The sequence below is a fragment of the Orbicella faveolata genome, unplaced genomic scaffold, assembly GCF_042242905.1.
Source record: "Orbicella faveolata isolate gen_17 unplaced genomic scaffold, um_ofav_v1 contig_34, whole genome shotgun sequence".
Lineage (NCBI taxonomy): Eukaryota > Metazoa > Cnidaria > Anthozoa > Scleractinia > Merulinidae > Orbicella > Orbicella faveolata.
Window position 1 is genome coordinate 2,516,352 of NW_028301563.1, and position 19,522 is coordinate 2,535,873.

General features: G+C 39.3%; 1 protein-coding gene across 1 annotated transcript; it reads left to right on the forward strand.

Moving 5' to 3' along the window:
• The first annotated feature begins 7,396 nt into the window (after window positions 1-7,396).
• LOC110058948 (uncharacterized) lies at window positions 7,397-12,531 on the forward strand. Its single transcript, XM_089272208.1, has 6 exons — window positions 7,397-7,622; window positions 7,743-7,857; window positions 8,174-8,296; window positions 8,435-8,826; window positions 9,185-9,851; window positions 11,549-12,531. Exons 1-6 carry the CDS (start codon window positions 7,485-7,487, stop codon window positions 11,887-11,889), a joined length of 1,776 nt encoding a protein of 591 aa, XP_089128334.1. The 5' UTR covers window positions 7,397-7,484; the 3' UTR covers window positions 11,890-12,531.
• The last annotated feature ends 6,991 nt before the right edge of the window (window positions 12,532-19,522 follow it).

Genomic DNA, 19,522 nt, shown 5'->3' on the forward strand with positions numbered 1-19,522 from the left:
ACCAACCTCTTCGCTTTCGCGGCCTCGAGTAGAGTGATGGGGTGGATCACGCGTACATTCTTCTATACTGTCATTTACATAATCCCCAGGGTATTAATTACCAATGCAAATGGTGCATGGGCAATCGTATGAAAGCATGTACAATTGGGGATTTCTATTGCGAGTGATAGATATTTGCACAAGTGTACGGGCTGTGGAGTGGACAGAACCCCAGCTTCAAAAACTATTAACATTTTTCGGACAATAGCATTCTGGAGAAAACATTGCAAAAGTTATGTATGCTTGTCATTGAGGCTACTTCCTCTGAAACTTGCCTTGCCAAAACGGGCTTGAGTTAAAAAATATGAAGGATCTGGGTTGACTCATTAGACAGTATCATTTCCTTTCCCAATTTCCAATCAACATCGATCGAAGACCAGCACTTCCGTTTTCGCGGTGGTTCTCAAAAAAGCCACAAAGAGCCGTTTTAAATTTTATTTTTCTTGAAGTTTTTGTACGAGGAAGAAATAATTTTTTCTTTTATATAAGTTTCCAATTTTATCTGATCGTGTAAGCTGTCGATCGAGGACATAGATGGCCTGAAATGTAAGCCATCTCCCACCCTTAGCCTGATCTCGTCCTGTGAATAGGTTGAGGGCGGGAGATCACTTTCGGGCTAGGTCATAGCCTCCTGGCCTGATTCTGTTTTTTTTTTTTTTTTCTTTTTTTAAATCCTTGCCCTTTTCCTTTCCTTTTTCTCGCCTCTTTTACTCAGGCTAGCTTTTGCTCTTCATATCCTTTCTGACAGCCGTAAAAAGTTTGGCGTTGATTATGTTTAAAGCCTGGAAATGGAACCTTGATCGATTTTAGGTGTAATGGACCATTTTACCACCGATTTGGCACCAAAAACTGCTTACGTTCTTTTTTTTTTTTCAATTAGCTACGTCAGAATGCGGTTGATTTCCATAACGGACAGTTGTGCGGATAGATCTATCCTAGCTCCAGTATATGCTTATCAAGGATATCTATTGACGCCTACATTAATTGCGTCACAAGTGTTACAAAGTGCATGACCCCTCAATCGTAAGACAACGTACGATTGCCATGCAGTACCGCGACCCAGAGGGCAACGCCTAGTAAAAAAATGAATTTATCTTTTACCTTCAAATTTCTCAATTGTCTAGTTCTGTTCGGTGCGCCTGTTGGTCCTGAGAACTTGCTCAAGCTCGTTTATAACGCACGTGCACAGCCATTGTACTACTCATTAAACCTTTTGCGTGGTGATGTTCTCGCTACGGTTTTCGACGCCATCTTGCGGGTAGGCAAAGCGGTCAGAAATTACAGTGTTCGTATGGGAATTGGATGGCAAACAAATTTTTTAAACACTGAATTTTGCACAACTTATGAAACGCAACTTTACCATACTAGGTTGCAGATTGTGTTAATCAAATTAGAAGACGCTCAGTTGATTTTTAATTTCCTATAATTTTTTTTCCCCCGAACCGCGTCCACCCAGCCAAGTTTGTAGATAAATGTACGGAAAAAATTAACTGAGCGTCTTCTAGCCGAGCTACGACCTTCAGACTTGGTGAATACAATCTTCTACCTAGTATATTAACGTTGCAGTTCACAAATTGTGTAAAATTCAATTTTTGAAAAAGCTATTTTCCATCGGATTCCCATACGAACACTGTAATTTCTGAACGCCTCGCCCACCCGGAAAGATTGCGTCTAAAATCGTGATTAGGCATATTGTCTCTAAAAGACCCGACTGTAATAGCAAACATCTTCGAAAAGATCAAGAACAACTGAAATTACAGGTTTCTCCCAATCACTGTGGTGTTCGAAAACAGAATTGACTCCCTTTAGAGTCAGTTCCCCATTCCGTGAAAAATAAACGGAATAAAAATAGTCATTTCTTTTAAGCTTTCCCGCGGCGCAACAAAATTTGTTACAACTAACATGTGTCATTAATGTCCAGTTTAGCAAAATATTTTTTGAAAAGACGGGTGGTCATCGTGTAAACCTCTAATTTCTTTCGTTAATGATCAAGAACCTTTTGCAAAGGCTAAATAGCGCCGATATTTGAATAACAAAACTTACACACCCTGAGCCTCACATTGTTATTCAAATGTAGGCGCCAGTTATGCAAAGGTTCTATTAGTCATTATATCTTGGCTTATAACTCCTTGTGCTAGCTGTGAAACAGGAAAAAAACCGCCTATCTAAACTTACAAAGGCTTATTTCCCTCCTTTAGTCCTAAAGTCAGTTTCATTTGTTTCTTTGTATTTTTTGTTCTGTCTTTGCGACATTTCGCTAATAATAAATTACAATTCGGTGCCTAACTTACAATATGTTATATACAATAACCTACTAAAGCCAGTTTCATAGTTTTGCATGTATTCAGTCAACTGTTTTTGGGCCTGGTCCATAAGCTTTAATCTTTTCTTGAATTGACTGGTTTGAGCTATCAAAAAGGAAATGTAGAGGAACATAGCAATTTTCACCGTTTTTTTTTTTTTTTTTTTTTTTTTTTTGTTGTTGTTGCTTTGAGTTATAGTTCGTTTCATTTCTAAATATCAGGGGATTGTGGAAAAAAACTACAGCTTTCTCTAATTTACAAAATTAAATGTCTTCTTTGACAAATAACTGACCCCTTGCAGAGACGAATGATGATTATTAAAGTAAAGCTAAAAGCCTATTAAATGTGGATCGTTTACCCTTGAGGAAAGCCTATTAGGGTGATAGACTCTATCGTAGGAGATGAAACTAGTTTATATGGAATGAAAAAGAATTCTGTTATAGTTACGATGAAGATCTTATACAAACGAGAAGTTATTTCGCATGTGCCTGATAAATTACCTAAACAAAATGATTACATTCAAAAGCAATACAGTGGCGTATTTTTCTCTGTCTGTGGAGTCTTGAAGTTTCAAACCGTCTCTATCATCTACTTGAGTTCTTCAATTATTGATTATCTTTAAATTCGGCCTATACGGTGAAATTACTTTTAGTATTCAATATTGACTTCTTTAATTAAACAGGTGAATGCTTCAAAATTAAAGAGCGAGATGAAGAGTGGATGCCAGATATAACTGATGCGTAATAATAACAAAGCATGCAAAGCAGCGATTTCAAACTTATTATATTTAACTTTGCTACGCAGGAGAAATTCCTTTCCATTGGCAGTAGACCCTTTGTATAAATGGCGCCTAAATTTGAGTAACAATACCTTGTACATCCTTAGCTTCGTATTCATGTTCAGGATTAATCACATGAATGTGAGGCTAATGATGTAGAGATATTGTTATCCAAATTTAGACGCCCTTTATGCACAGGGTCCATGTTTTGATGCACGCGGGAAGTTTAGAGAGCACTCAAGAAACTGGAGTTGCTCTCGGCTGGGTGTCGAACTACTCATTCGCTTCTTGAGCGCTCTCCAAACTTTCTGCTTGTATCGTAACTCCACAATACACACTTAAGCCCTGGCCAAACGGACTCGCAAGTAGATCCAAGTTTCCAACTTGCGTCTTCTTTGCTTGGTAATAAAGCATGTATAAATTAATAAACAAAATGATGGTGCTCCAAGAGAATTGTATTTTTAAAAAGTTAAAACCCTACACACCACGAGCGCTTCCCTTTGAATTTTTATGGCACATTCTCTTTTAGTAGAAAGGAATTTTAAAAATGTAAGCTGCAGCTTTCTTGAGCAAATTACACAACAAAGAAAGACCAACGGACTGGAAGCTTTTTTTTTAGTGTTTATGCAGCAAATAATCCGAAAATAAATAGGATCTTTAGTGGTGTGTTCTTTGACAGCATCTTTGTTCTTTTAAAATATTCGTGAGTGTTGTTAAGATATTTACACGGGGGGTATGCAGGTCCATTTCGTAAATATTGTTCCAACTAATACATAATCTCTAAAATGACCACTTTTCTTTTATTTGTCCTTCACATATGTGATCTTTACTCTTTTAGTCGACGCAGGTGTTAGCAGTAGGTTGTCATCATTACGAATTTAACGAGTTCTTAAAAGACACATGAATGTGCACGTAATTATTGAAATGTGATGTTGTGTTATAAGTAAGTTATAACACAGCGATAAATCATCGGTTCCAGGTGGTCGGCAACTCACACTCTTGGCGAGCCTTGCAACACAGTTCAGGCTACTTACAAACTTTAATTAAGTAACGATGGGTTCTCCTCTCCCTTCGCTTCCTCTTCTATTTGTATTTCTTTGGGGAGGCTGGCTTCACTGCTCCACGGCTGCTGACCACTATGGTAAGTAAATTCCCATTTCTTTATCTAGGTAAGCCGACAAGCTTTACTCAGAATAGCTCTTTCAATTCAGTACTGGTAATGATAACATCGAAATCCTTGGCAAAGAATTCTCTTCCGAATAAGGGAAAAACGTGTCTTTATTTTGTTCTGTGCGGGGGTAAACTGGACCAAACTTTCCCGAGAGCAAGTGAAGAACATTCTTCAGAATGTACAACTTGGGTTTTCTAAGTTTTCAAGATATCATTTGCGCATATTAGCCAATAGTACGTTTTCCTTAATAATTGTTCTCAGTCTTCACAATATATCTACAATAAAAAACTCTTTAATCGACCTATGAGCTCAAACGTTACGCCTGGAAAGAACAACTCAGAAAAGCGCAGCGCGAAAACCGGCCAGCGAAAAAAAAAAAGAGGGGAAAGTAATTGGTTTGGTTTTGGTTTTACAACACGCATTTGAAAACCACGCTATTAAAACACCTGCTGCAAAAACTGCAGGAAAATGCACGGACCCACCAGGACAAATTAAGTTTAAAATGAACGCTGGAAAATTAGGATCAAATATCACAAGTAGTGCAAATCCTTAATTGCTCGAGCCTTCATACAGAAAAGCGCGCGCGTTAATTTGTACACTGTAGGGCAAATTAAAAACTAACGGTAAATTGGCCTGTTTTCAGCCAATCACAATGAAGGGATTTTCTCAGTTATTTGAAAAGTAATAAAATGCGTTGACTAAGCTATAAAAATGAAAATTTTCTTTGGAAACGAACGTCGGCCTTTTCTATTTTTCTTGTAATGAGTTTTGATAAAAAAGAATTTCTTATCGGACAGTTAAATGGCGCGTCACTGCAGTGTATACAGTTGTCGAACCTAGCTCTCGTAACGGACCACCCTAAATGTCAAGTCCAGGTGGTTGCTTACGGGAGGTGTGGCTTACGAGAGTAAGACAATATTGGGTCTGAAATTTTGCCTGATTAGAATATGGTATAGACTTACGCCATGCGCAAATGCCGATGCAATGTTTTATTCATGTGAACAGTCGATTTTGAGAAGAAAAAAATCCGGTTCTCCCATTGAGAAATTTCTGTCTCCTGTACTAACCCGGAATACGATAATGTTGCAACACCCTATTATCCAATTTCCGCTCTATCATCTGTAAAGTGGTCTTAAAAACAAAAGAAAATTTCAAACGTTTAGCTCTAAAAGTGGTCACGGTCGCCAACGAGAGGTGGTCGCTTACAAGAGGTTCCAAATATAGTGATTCGACTGGGAAACTTTTGGTATTTTGGAAAACTGATCGCTGAGGAGAGGTGGTCGCAACTGGAGGTTCGACTGTATTTCTCGAGTTCTGTTGCAGTGTTTTTATCCGCCTTGCGCGCTCGGCAAGAAACAGCAAAACTCGTACAATTTAAATTGACGTCAGTTTTTTATGCGTCTGTCCTCTTATTGGTGATAAATTACGTCATAACATTGTCAAAGTGGCTGTGGAACTAACTTATTCTTAGGACTTCTTGCCGGCGACCAGCTATTCAGTCTCAAACCGTGTCTCTTCGCCTCTTTACGATTCGTTTCGCTTAATCTGGCTTCTATACGCCGTCTCGTTACAAATTTTGCTGAAAGGCCAAAAATTCGTTCTGCACGTTTAATGTGTACCAGTATATTTTAATACATTACAGTGCTGCAGCCCGTTCTGTTGGAAGTCACACTGAAGAAAGATTGGTTTATGCTTAACGTGCGTATATCGAGTTATGGATGCAGGCGAGAAAGTTTGGAGAGCACGAGAGAAGCGTAAGAGCTGCTCAAGGCGCAGCCGAGATCAAATCTTGCATCTTGAGTGCTCTCCAAACTTCCCAATTCAAGGGCATTGGTAGCTCGATAAACGCACAGCTAAAAGAACGCCGGAGCCAATTTTTTATACATAGCAACAACAACTTGGGCGCTAAAACATGTTTTATTTGTGATTAACTACAAAGTTCTTACAATGCACTGTGAAGGAAAACAAATGTAAGACAATTGGATTGTTCAGAATGATACTCACATGGCCGAAACTTGACCACCGTCGGAATACCTCGGATGACAGTCTATAGTCCTCGAGTGTTATCGTACTAACTTCAGATATGATCGTTGTTAGTTGCATTCGTGTTACAAATTTGCACTCGCGTTAAGAGTTGCACTCGTGTTTTAAATTTGCACCCGTGTTTTAAATTTGCCCTCGTGTTTCAAATTTGCCCTCGTGCACGTGTTTCAAATTTGCACTCGTGTTACTTGAAAACTGCACTCCTATTTAGCCAATCAGAAACGAGTAATTTTTTTTCCTGTGAATTATGAAAAACACCTGTTCCAATAAACTGCAGGAAAATGCTCGCACCCACCAGGACAAGTAAACACCGGAAAATTAGAAAAGGTAATCGCATGGGTGCAAGTGCAGTTAAGGATCTTTCTAAAAGCTCGTACATGCAATTTTTAGATAGTTTTCAAATATCATCATTAATTAAAATCCTTAATTGCTGGAGCCTTCATACAAGTACTTATTTATGGTCATTTATTATATAACAGTTGACAGTTACTTGTGATAAGACATTGTTCGTGGCTAGTCTGACGCAGGCTTTCGTTTCGTCCCGGCCAAAGGACCTTTGTGCTTGGCAAACTCGTTGAGCAACAACAACATAGGTTATTTGCTCATAGTTTACATTTATGAATTAAATTACTGCTTGTAAATGTTTAAAGCATATGTGTTGAAATTTATGAATATATAATTAGTTATTTGCCTGAAGTAACACCAAAAACAATTTCCTATGGAAAGTCGAGGAAATAAATTTCCAAGTTCATAGAAAACTCGAAATTGTGCAAACACAGGTTTCATTCATCAGTACTTTCGAATGTTTCATATGAACTTCAACTTTGTTTTCGACATTAGTGCTGTTAGAAATGATTTCTTTTAAGAAGATATTTAAAACAGTCGCATAGAGGTTTGCAATGCAATGTAAATAATGTTGGTACTAAGTTTTTGTCCACTTGTCACTCGAACTTCTGGTGGATTCTCTCAATTTACGACACCTCAATTTCAAACCGCTTTATTTTCATTTTTATTCGCAGGTCTCTGCCGTCGTCTTAAATTCTCTACCAAGATTGATGGATATGCTCTTCAATTTCACGTAATAAAGAAATTTCATCTTTCTATTTATGTGGGACCATCAGGGCGTAGTGCCTGTACTCATCGTTGTATAATGGACCCCGTGTGTGTATCCGTGAACATCGGCCCACCAACTGACGAGAAGTTTATCTGCGAGCTTAGCGATTCAGACCACGCGAAACACCCTGAAGATCTTAAAAAGCGGGAAGGCTTTCTGTACATAGGCACTGAGGTGAACAACTTCTCTGAGTAGAAGATATATTTTCATGATTTTTAATTAGACCAAACAATAAAAAAGCAACAACAACAAAAATGAAACTGATCATGAAGAGGCGTATTTTCTTCTCATCAGAATCCGTGCTTCAGTAACCCATGTCTTCATGATTCAATTTGCCTGAACGGATATACGGCCAAACAGTATCTCTGTCAATGCCAAGCTGGTTACACTGGGGAACAATGCGAAAAAGGTGAGGCTAAGAGAGCTTACGAGCAGTATTACTGCCTTGCTAAATTGCTGCCAAATTTATCAATTCTTAGCTGTTTAATAAGGATAAGTTACATGGCTTCTTTGCAAGACGTATTTAAACCCGAACAGTTTAAGTTAAAAGTTGAGAATTGAGTTTTAGGCCAGTTTCTTGTGAAAGTAGTCTGGACTGATCTGCCTTAACAAAAACGCCGCTCATCTCTTAGAACTTTTGTACTGATTTAAACTGATATCTGAGGCTGGGTCGGAGTCCAGCGCTTATTTTCTAGCTGGCCAAGTAATTGATTACCTTTGATTAGATATCGACGAGTGTGCCACCAAAACAGACAACTGCAGCCTCCATGCAATCTGTAATAACACTGAGGGATCCTTCAATTGTAGCTGCAAGGATGGATTTAGTGGAGATGGCAGCAGTTGTACTGGTAACTATAAACTTCTTTTTCACCTATTTCTGAGTACGTTTTGTTGTTAAATGTTCACTTGAATGAAAATAATCAGAAAAAGCATGCAATGAGGTTCAAATATAACCTACTTAGCTAAAATTCGCTTTCCTTATTTAGATATCGACGAGTGTGCCATCAAAACAGACAATTGCAGTGTCTATGAGATCTGCAATAACACCGAAGGCTCCTTCAACTGCAGTTGCAAGGATGGGCCTGAAGAAAACAACTTCATTGGTAACCTAAATATTTTAAACGATCTGTTATGTCACGTTCAGACCATGAACTCTTCTTCGTCTCAAAGACTAATCAGGATGTACAAAATGGAATGTGGAAAAGCAGCTTGCTGTCAGTTTATAACAGAAGCATATCAACTAGATCTAGGTGATATGCCTCTGGTTTATAATGACTCATGCCGGGGAAGAGACACGTGCTACCCCAATCTACCCCCCCCCCTCCCCCTGCTCCTATCATCTCCCGCTTGTCCTAACTCCCCTATCTCTTTTACTTCCGTCAGTTCACGAAAGCGCTTAAATTCAGACTTAAAGAGCAGATTTATTTAAAATTGTCGTCTAAAATTGCCCTTGGGGCATAGATCAGACGCTAACCCTAACCCCTAACCCCTAACCCTAACCCCTAGACGCTGACAAATCACGATATTTTGCGGTAACCGAGTACAATAATCATTTTCTCATTCGATCACCAAATTTGTCAGTTTTCATATTTTAATCACTCTCTGACAGCTCAGACCAGGGAAGCGATCTGCCATTTTTCACTGGAGAATGTGGTTTCAATTACGCATTAGCAGATTATTATTTGCAGCAAAACACGTTTAGACAGTACCACACGTGAGCAGTCCATTATTTGTAGGCATTTATTTACAGGTCATATGGTGGGCTGTCGGTCAAAGGAAAGGAAGAAATAATTCATCGAATGATAAACACAAATATTTGTACTACGAATCAAAGACATGCAAATATAAATCTTTGCATAATAACTTGTTATTTTGATTACCCAGCTTTCAGTGCGGTCTTTACAAATCTCAATGCGAGTGGAAGAAATGGTCCAACAACACTTGGTAGTCACTACGCAGGTCAGGATCATGACGGTCAAGTTACACTGTCCAGCGGTATTCAGCTGTGGACTGTGCCATACACTAGTGATTATCGAATAGAAGCAGTAGGAGCAGCAGGGGGGTACAATACAGGGAATGACAGTGCTCAGTTTCGAGGAAGAGGTGCAAGAATAATTGGAACTTTCAGCTTTTGCAAAGGTGAAATTATTCAAATACTGGTTGGCCAAGAAGGAGGAATTAACAAAGGACGCTATGGTTCTGGGGGCGGTGGCGGAACATTTGTGGTGAGAAGAAGCATCACGCCATTGACAATAGCTGGAGGTGGAGGAGGCGTTGATAGGGTATCCTCAAGACATGCAGGATGTGGTGCCAGCACGAGCACAACAGGGAACCCTGGGTACAGATCATGGTCAGGAGGGAGCCATGGACATGGAGCACAGATTGCTGATGGTGATTATGCAGGTAACAATACATTATGTAATCAACATCAGTTTTTACAGGAATCTTATTGTTAAGCTCATCAGAGATATAACGTTCAGCATTTTACCAAGAGGGTGACCATTTTGCAGCCGGAGCATTTTCAGATCTTTAAGAGCGGCTTACAACAAAGATGGCCTTCCCTTTGGTTCAGATATGTTGATGACACTTTACTTTCAGCATGTTTGATAGCAAAAACACTGCTACTGAGTTTAAATGAAGTCTAAATAGTCGACGCGATAGCATCAAATTTACTTTAATTTGAAAAAGACAATAAGATTCCATGTTTAGACATCAATGTCAATACGCTGCCCCGACAACACGGCTGTCCCCCGGGAGGCAGGGGGGTACTCCTGTATGAAAAATTCGTGGATGCTCGTCTGAAATTTTGATTTAAAAACTCCTAAACGAGATCTACCTGGGCGTAGCTCGAGCTTTTCTTGACTCCTAAAAGATACCATTTAGCACGGAACAGGCTTGATTACCAGCTGTTCTTCAGGAAAGGAGACCACACTAGTGGACCGTACTGGGGAGATCGGGGGAAATCGAACCTGGAAATGGAAACGAGAGTGGCTTTTTATTATTATTTCTTCGAGTCCACCCTAAATAATACTTTGACAGCTAAAAAGAGTGGCGATTCGTCATGTAAACCCAAAGTGAAACTGCAATAATTAATTTATAGCCCTAAGCGAGATCCCCAGCATCCCCGACCTTTTCATGTGAAAGTGGTCCCAGGTATTTGTCTACCGGAAGAAGACATTCAAAGGCCTCTACTCTAAGTATGACTCATTCACACCTCACAAGTAGAAAATCGACCTCATTCGCACACTCACCTTTCGTTGCTTCCGAATTTGTTCCTTACCATCTTTGTTACTAACCGCTCTTAAAGATCCGAGAAAGCTCCTGCTGCAAAATGGTAACCCTAAAGGTGCTATCACCTTACTTTCAGCTGTTACTTCTCATGTCGTCTAGATAGGTCAAATTACTGCTGCAATCATTGATCAGTTTTTCTCAGTCTAGGGTCCAGACTTTAAATAATTACGCCGGATATAAATAGTATTTCAAAAATTTGTAACGGTCTCTTTTGAAAACGAATGTTGACTAGCATACAAAACGTTAAGTTTAGTATTAAAATGCATTGGAATACGATGTTTATCACCGCTGTAACGTCGGTGTTATGGCCGAGCAAGCTTGGTCAAAAAAGATTTATTATATGGCATAAAGAACAATCCCATATTCTTGCGGAAAACAGGGGGTGATCCCAAGCGGGCAAGATAGCTCCATCTTGTCCACTAGGGTAGCCAATCACAAACAACAAGCGAGCGTGAGTGATTAGACTAAAATGAGTAAAAACAATCGAAGAACGCACAGCTTTTTTGTTTTGCTTTTGTTTTGTTGTTGTTTGTCTTTTGTTTTCCATGAAGTTTCAGTTTAAACCTCGTTGATCAATTTTAAACCTCCACTAGTTTATATTTTACCATGCATAGGTAGCTCTGATTCGCTAAATCTACATTCCTTTCCCATTTTTATTCATTGTTCCTTCAACTGCAAACCAATGACGTTATCTTTAATTGTATAAAACGTTACAAAGAAATGAGAAGAGAATATTGCTAAAACGAATGAAAAACGTCTATTCCAGGTATAATAGATACAGCAATGAGTCTGTATTTCTTTTCTTTTAGGTGGGGGTGGTGGTGGGTTTCACTCCAGTGGGAGAGGTGGAACGAACTTTTTTGGCAAAATAGCGGTAGGTGGAGAAGGAGGTAAGGGATTTTTGCAGGGAGGAGTGGGCGGAAGAGCCCGGCGTAACAATGCGGACGGAGGATTTGGTGGTGGTGCTGGTGCACCTGGAATAGGAGGAGCTGCTGGCGGTGGTGGAGGGTACTCTGGTGGAGGCAGTGGAGATGATAAACCTGACTCCTGTGGAGGAGGGGGAGGATCTTATAACGCTGGAACAGATCAGCAAAATGAATGTTGTTTTAAAACAACTGGCCATGGTCATGTGAACATTACATTACTGTAGAAAAATTCAACTACTTTATGCACGACGTATACTAAAGTACTAGTAATTATCAATTAGGCCAGATTTATAGCAAGATGAAAAATTGTCCATTTAACAAACCGAAAATGGTCAAGCGTTATTTGTGAGGTATTAGTAAGGTATCAGTAAAAAAAAAAAGTTCTCATTGCCAGTGGAATTGAATTGACTTAGTGACAACCATTTCCCTGGTTTCATGTATTTCAAGTTTCATAAAGCATTTAGTTTTTCTGAACAGTTCTCCACGAAGAAGAATTTGCGTCGCAGACTTTTAGCACTGTGGCTTTAACTATTGTACAATGATTACTTCACACTTCGCTATTCAACATCTTTGATCATTGTAAGATGGCTAACTTTTTCTATTAGTGTTAACATTACTGCTCAGTGACCTGGTTTTAGCATTATTTAGATCCCTGAATTATCGAATCATTGTGAACTTTCAAGCTCTCTGTTCTCAAGCGCAATGCGGATGAAACACCCTGACTGCAGCACTGTAAAACCCCGTACAGTACCAGCAAGAGAATGTTCTCCTGGTACGTACGTGCTATGGTTACTAAATTGAGAAAACAATTGCTACTGAAAAGTTCACCGAAACATCCACTTCGTGTTTTCTAATCTTTAAGCAGCGAAAGCACAATCCAAAGCTGTGAAAAATGTAAGAAAAGTCGGCAAAAAGGAGCAGGATGACCCAAAGTGCATTAATCTATTTACATGCAACTACAAGAAGACAACTTATAGTTTGGTTCAGATGTGGTGCTTCACATGAATTTAATTTCAACATACATTCCAATTTCCAACTTTTTGTATGCCATGGAATACAACACAACTTGGGCAAAAAGCCCAACTGCAATATTCAGGTTCATTCATTTCATATTCAATGTTCACTCGTAATTCAAACACAAGCACGGAATACAATACAATACTTTATTTAGGCACGTTACGGCTAAGAGCTGTACAAGCTCGTTCAAAATACGTATGTGTATTCCTATAATACAAAGATTTACGTGATTTACAAGGTTATAAATTAAAATCTAAAACATTAAAAATTCCTTTCATTTGATACACACCAATTAAGAGTGCCTGCCTGTAAAAATCAGACAAATTCTTAATTTCGCGGCAAGGGTTGAAAATTCGATTTCGCTCATATTCTTATGGTAGATAGGGTAGGGCATGACAAAAACTCCTGGGTAGTTTTTTGGCAAAATATCCTTTTATTTCAAAGAAATATACAAATTACCAAATTCCGTTAAAATCGCCATTTGACGCACCATTTTATTAAGCAAGTTTGAGAGCCTCGCATGCAAAACCAAATCATTCTTCCGTCTTTAAAACACTCAAATATTTTTGTGCAATGTTTAAATGTGTACTGGGTTGATTTTAGGGAATGTAGCGTTGTCTTTTTGGGTGCAAAATAATTAAATTTCGAAGACATGTATTTCATTCACTTAAAAGTACTTCGTGAATATAATAAATTTTCACCATGTGCGAAACCTTCAAATGGATTAAGCTTCTGGTGGTTGAATCGCAGAAGGATGGTCTACAGATTCCTGTAAAAAATTTTTGGGGCAAATGATTGTGAGCGACGCGCGAGCTTTTCAAAGTACGTCAAAAATGCAAATATTTGACCATCCGTCGTCAAATTTCAATTTACGGGTTAGACGTATATTTTAGCATGCGCCACATGACTTGACCCATAAGAAGTTGAAATAGACACAGAGCTGATAATTTCGATAATGTTCTAACCTTATTTGTAGTAAAAGTCAGGTCCAAAGCCGATTTGACGTGTTTCTAGTCGATCTCTCACCATTTGTCGTACGTAAAGCGGAAGTTTGCTTTTGTTTACACAAGGTTAACGTCCGATGTACATCGCCTACTGTCAACCTATTATTGGTCGAATACCATGAATCTGTGACCATCTTTCTGCGGATATGAACATCACTGCATCTAAGTCAAAATCGGCTGAGTCATTTGTAGATAGCTGCTTGCTTTGCACTGCGCCAAAATATTACGTTTGATCGATTGCTGACCATTGCTGATGAGCGTGTCGGCGCAGCACAATCTTACAGCGGTTATTTGTTCGTCACGCAACGATGTCACGGCATATGCTGCACATTTTGATCTATTTTGTATAGAGCACTCTCAGGATAAGTGAAACAATGTAATCATTGTTCATCTGTTTGTTCATATATATAATAACATGTGTATATTTAAATAATCGTATTCTATAGTGTACGTGGCCTCGGTACAAATCACGTTTTTTGTACGTTCTGATGTTTCAGACAACAGCTGATAAAGCTAGTGCCTGTACTCACTAGAATTTTAAAAAAAATCGCCATAAACAAATTATAGATCAATGAAGCAAGAACTAGTTGAAATAGAAATAGGAAATCACAACGTGTCTAATTCGTGAGAAAAACTTACTAAATTTAATTAGTAATTACGTGAGTAAACAAACCCTGGCCATGCCATTTTATTTGGCGTATTTTTGCTTGCTTAGTGGCGAGGCATTGGTATGTTTGTAACAGAAAGTAGAGGACTGCTGTCAATACAGTCCAAAATTATTGTCAGTAAAATGTTGTAAATAAAAAACACCTATTGACCGGTTACCTCCGCGGCCACCATTTGGTCGTTCCGATAAGGGTTTCATTATTGTCTTTATCCCTATTAAGCGGCCACCCAAAGTTTAACAACTTTGCTTTGGAAAGGGCGATGGCAGATAAGTGCCTGAAATTGAAGGTGCATGATGAGTGATAATTCAAACACACGTCTATCATGATTGTCTTGAATTGACTCCATGTTCACCAAGAAATTTATAACGCGATAGTGAAATATTAGATATTCAAGGTACACCAACCTCTATTTAAGCGGCTAGCCCCATTAAGCGGTCACCGCCCATTTCCCTGAGGGTAGCTCACTGTATTACATGCAAACCAGGAGTCATAGACAATTTTGCTATTTTTAGAACAAATTGCGCGGATTCGCGCACATGTCAGGGGCTCTCGCGTGGATGTTGTCACGTTGCGTGATCAAATGGTGAGAGTTAGAGATTCTCTTGCGTATTTTTCACAGCGATGGCAGGGAATAAGGCAGGGAATACCAACCAGGGCGCTTATATGTAGTTTAATGCTCTGAGCTAACGGAAAAGATGGGTTTTTCAGGGTCGAAAACAAGACTTCAATCTCGCGCTGGGGATGAATAATAAGATCTGCTCACGCTAGTTGTAAGCTCACGCGTATATAGCAATAAAACTCTCCACTCTGGTATCGAGTTAATTTGTGAGTTTCTCAGACAATGCTTAATCATAACCAAAACCTGTTTTGATGGTTTCTTATTGTCTCTGCTTGTTTGGTGAGTTTGCAAAGGTTTTTGAAAGGAAAGTCTGACGCGTACAATTAGCTCGTTTGCATAGTGCAGCTCGTGCACTTTCAAGTCCGAGTCGGTGTTTTCAATTGTCAACAAATCTTGACAACGATTTCTTTCGTTATCTTTTGTGTTGAGATGCTGCAACAAATTTCACGAATGCAAAAAAGGCTACTAACATCATGTGTGTTTCTTTAACATAAGCATAGTGAAGTTTTACACTGCGAAAATGAAAATAGACAAGGAGTTTTTATAACTCGATCAACAAAATCGAAATCGTTATTCCAAGTTGATTAAAGAAAGCGTCATCGTAACTTTGCTGATTGTTTCTGCTTTATTCACATATTTTCAGTTTAGCTTTTAATGTGTTCTCAAACATTTATCAATCTTAAACATATTTAAAAACTATAGAGCTATTGTTTGAGTTCGATGTACGCTTTCACACGAAAGTGCGGCGGAAGTACAATTTGTCATGTTTACTGACTGTACAAAACACGCATCGGCGGGCGCTCTCATTCATCGACAACAGAGAACTTAGTGGATTTTTACACGAATAAACTGAGCAGTATCTACGGACGTAAAGTTATTAAGCCTCGATGAAACATCAAGCGCTGCTTACAATTCAAGCGAAACTCAAACTAGCAATTATTTTGTTTTACTTTTCGGTCGCGATAGACTGACAAGCGTGTGGCAAGAGGAGCTATGAAACTATGAAGTCCTGAAGCTCTGCTATATCTAAATATATCCAACCAGTTTTTTGCTGTGTAATGGAAAAGCTGTTAATCTTCAACATATGTGAAATTTAAAGTGGAGTAATGTACAGCTCATGTAAAAGAAGCATCAGTCGGAACACAACTTGGTCAGCGATATATATAAGCTTACAGCGGAACATACCTAAATTCGACACTGTCTTACTTCACTCAAACTGGAGCAGATAACGACGAAAATACTTAAGCAAAACTCCAACAGACGTAAACGCGTTGAGTTGTGGGGCAAAAACATGAAACACTTCGGGAATTTCGGACGCCATTTCCCCCGCGCGACATCCGCAAAATCCTCGCAGCATGCACGCGCGTGTGCCGCAGGTGATGGCGCAATTTGTTCTAAAAATAGAATTGTCGTCCCATATCATGGGGACAACCCTAATACTAGAAATGGCGAGCGCTTACGGTCTCCGTCCCCGATTATGGCTCCTGATAAAATAAATGAAAACGTTGAAAAAAAAAAAAAAAAAAAAAAAAAACCGTTGAAAATGTTTAAAATGTTTTTTACAAAAAACATTGTTCCTCCTTTGGTCATGTTCTGGGGTGAAGTAAACGAAAACGTCAGCTGTTTTGCAAATTTGTTATTGCTTTATATCCTTTCAGACGTTTATTGAGCTCTTATTAACCGAGCAGGACGTCTGCATGGAGAAATGTTGACCGAGGTCGTGAGCACAGAGCGAACGCCGTGAGGTCTGTACACACGACCGAGGTCAAAATTCTCCCGTGCAGACCAACTAAGCTCGGTTAAAAACATGTTTAATATATGGCAAACAAGAAAATTCAATTCGTTTAATGTAACTTGTTTGCACTAGCTGACATTTTGTTTGCGAGCGGCGATGAGTTGAACCTAGGTATACTACCGCTTAAGATACGGACTATATGGGGCTATTTTCCTTTTTTCTAGGTGGTGGTGGTGGTGGGTTTTACTCCAGTGGAAGAAGTGGAAGGAATTTCAGTGGCACCGTTGGAAGTGGCGGAGAAGGGGGTGAGGGATTTCTTCAGGGAGGAGTGGGCCAAAAAGCAAGATGTTGTTGGCGGGTTAGGTGGTGGTGGTGGTGCTCATGGAATCGGTGAAAGCGGTGGAGGCGGCGGAGGGTATTCTGGTGGAAGCAGTGGAGATAATATTTGGAACTCCTGTGCTGGAGGGGGAGGATCTTATAACGCCAGAGCAAATCAAGAAAACGAACGCTGTTATAAAACAGTTGGCCATGGTCATGTGACCATTACATTACCGTAGAAAAATTGAACTACTAGCTGGTAGTTATGCATGCATGCCAGATTTAGAGTGAAGTGAAAAAAAAAAATCTTTTAACAAACCAAAAAAGATTCGGGCATTAGTTTTCAGGCAAGTTATTCTAAATGTGTTCTAAATAGTTTGGTATCAATGGAATTGGATTAACTAGCAGTGATCGAGGCATCTGATTTTCTGTACTAAACGAGCCAACATTTACATAACCACTTTTCCTGACTCCTCAAATGGCTAAAACCCACTTGGTAAGTATATATTTTTTGACAAACGTGATCCTAGCTTTATGTCATGCACTTTCATTACCCTGTGAGGGTAATTTTAAATTCAAAATGGGCTAGTTTTCAAACGAAGGACGCTTTTGAGCTGAAATTTTGTAAACAGATATGAATTTACCGTCTCTTATGACTGATGACGATAAAAGGTTTTTCTTGCTCTTCAGGTTTTAATTTAAGAATCTGATAACGTCACTTGAAAACGCTCGTTTTGCTAATTACACTACAGTATGTTATTTACTTATATTATTTGCGTTAACTGTAGAGGTATTTTAGGCGTGCTTGCAGGTATGATGAGTCCCTAAGGAACTAGTAGGCTATTTAAGATTTTTTAAGTTATACAAGAGCCACTCGAAGGCATCTCTTTCAACTTTGCTCTTGTAATTTTTTGTTTATTCACTGCTGTACTTCAGTTTACGATAATGTAACGATCGCTGTATCCTGATGCTGCTTTTAGGATTAGTTGCAAAATATTTTATAATCGTTTCATTGTGATTAGAGTATACCCTACGTGTCAATATCCATCAACCAGAGAATTAAGTGAAGAATGATTCACCGTTCCTTTGGATATCATATTTTTGTCCAGGATGAGGCGTTCGTAACAAAAACCGAGCACAGGCCCACAAGAGAAGAGGACTGGTTCTACTTGAAGAGACTGATGTCGGGATCAGTCGTAATCCGACCTTTTGCCGTATTTTTAAGCTTGGAATCAGTTAGGTTAGTTACACTTTAAGGGTACCCGACAGTGTTCTGTTTTGCCTGAGAGAAACGTACGTGCATTGTGTGGCTGGAAAACGCTTTAATGAATCTTTGGTGACTCAAAATTCCTCAGTTAATTCTACGCCATGTTAAGGGTGCATATTGAGTAGTAAAGATATTTCTTCAGAACCGGTTGCCCAAGCTGAATGCCAAATGCAGACTGGTACCTAGTCGCTATTTACGTGTTTTGGGGAGAGAGAAGATTGGATACTAGAGTGGATTATAAGGCGCGTGAGGTGTCTTGGGAAGGGTCGAAGGTAAAAATAGCTATTTTTCTCCCGCCTCTTCCCATAACTCTAAGCACGCTTCACTCGATCTATGTTTAATTTGTGATTTTATCTGATGAATTGTGATATTAGCGTTGTTTAGTTTCATTAGTTGTTAGGTGGAATACCTGTAAACTAGCTCTCAAGCTAAGCGTATATCCACGTTAAATAAAGCATTCATTCATTCATTCCATCCAGACCGCTTTCTCTTTGAAACAATCCAATCTGACCAGCAAATAGCGACTGCCTTCGAGTCTGTGTGAAATGGGCCATGAGCCATGCTTATCTGACCAGTTTGGGCTGGTTGTATGTGCAGGTAGGTTTGGTGGTTTTCCGTATTTTGTCTTTCCGCACGAATTTCTTGTGGTAGAGGGGAACAAATCTCAATTTGCTTGTACCTAGAAATAATGCTTGTTACTTTTGGTACTTGTATTTTTAAAAGAAGGCATCGGTTCATTTGTCCTCTCCTGAATTCTGACAAAAAATGACTCCGAGTTGTGAAAAATACCTGCAAAAAGCCTGTACCTGGATTTTGACCTCTGCATTCTTAAAGAGCAGCAACAAATGAGATAATTAGTAAAGTGGACTAAAAAAGACAAGTTTTGTCTTCAGGCCAGGGGTGCTTTTCATTTGAACCCCAAAAATTACGAATTGAATTCTAGGAATGCCGAGTGCCGAAGAATGAGAAACATTTTACGGAATTTTCGGAAAAAACAACCACGTGAGGTTTGGTCACTCAAAACAAAGTTTGAGAGAAAGGTCAGGGCTATAACGCACTTTTGGGGTCGCTCAAAATCGTCCTCTCGCGACTGCTTTGTACCCAGGCCAGGGGTCTTTCCAAGAATTGGGCGCGCAAGGGAACAAGCTCCCATGGTCCCTTGTGCTGGTTCGCAAGAAAAATGCGAGGCGCCTGAGGTTGGGCTCGAGAGACAAATGACATTCTATCTT

What these genes read in the sequence shown, in the direction of transcription:
- LOC110058948 (XM_089272208.1), top strand. Translation starts at nt 7,485, where the DNA reads ATGGACCCCGTGTGTGTATCCGTGAACATCGGCCCACCAACTGACGAG. An exon ending in TGGGGAACAATGCGAAAAAG is followed by an intron (nt 7,858 to 8,173) that starts GTGAGGCTAAGA and finishes ACCTTTGATTAG; the next exon opens with ATATCGACGAGTGTGCCACC. An exon ending in AGATGGCAGCAGTTGTACTG is followed by an intron (nt 8,297 to 8,434) that starts GTAACTATAAAC and finishes TTCCTTATTTAG; the next exon opens with ATATCGACGAGTGTGCCATC.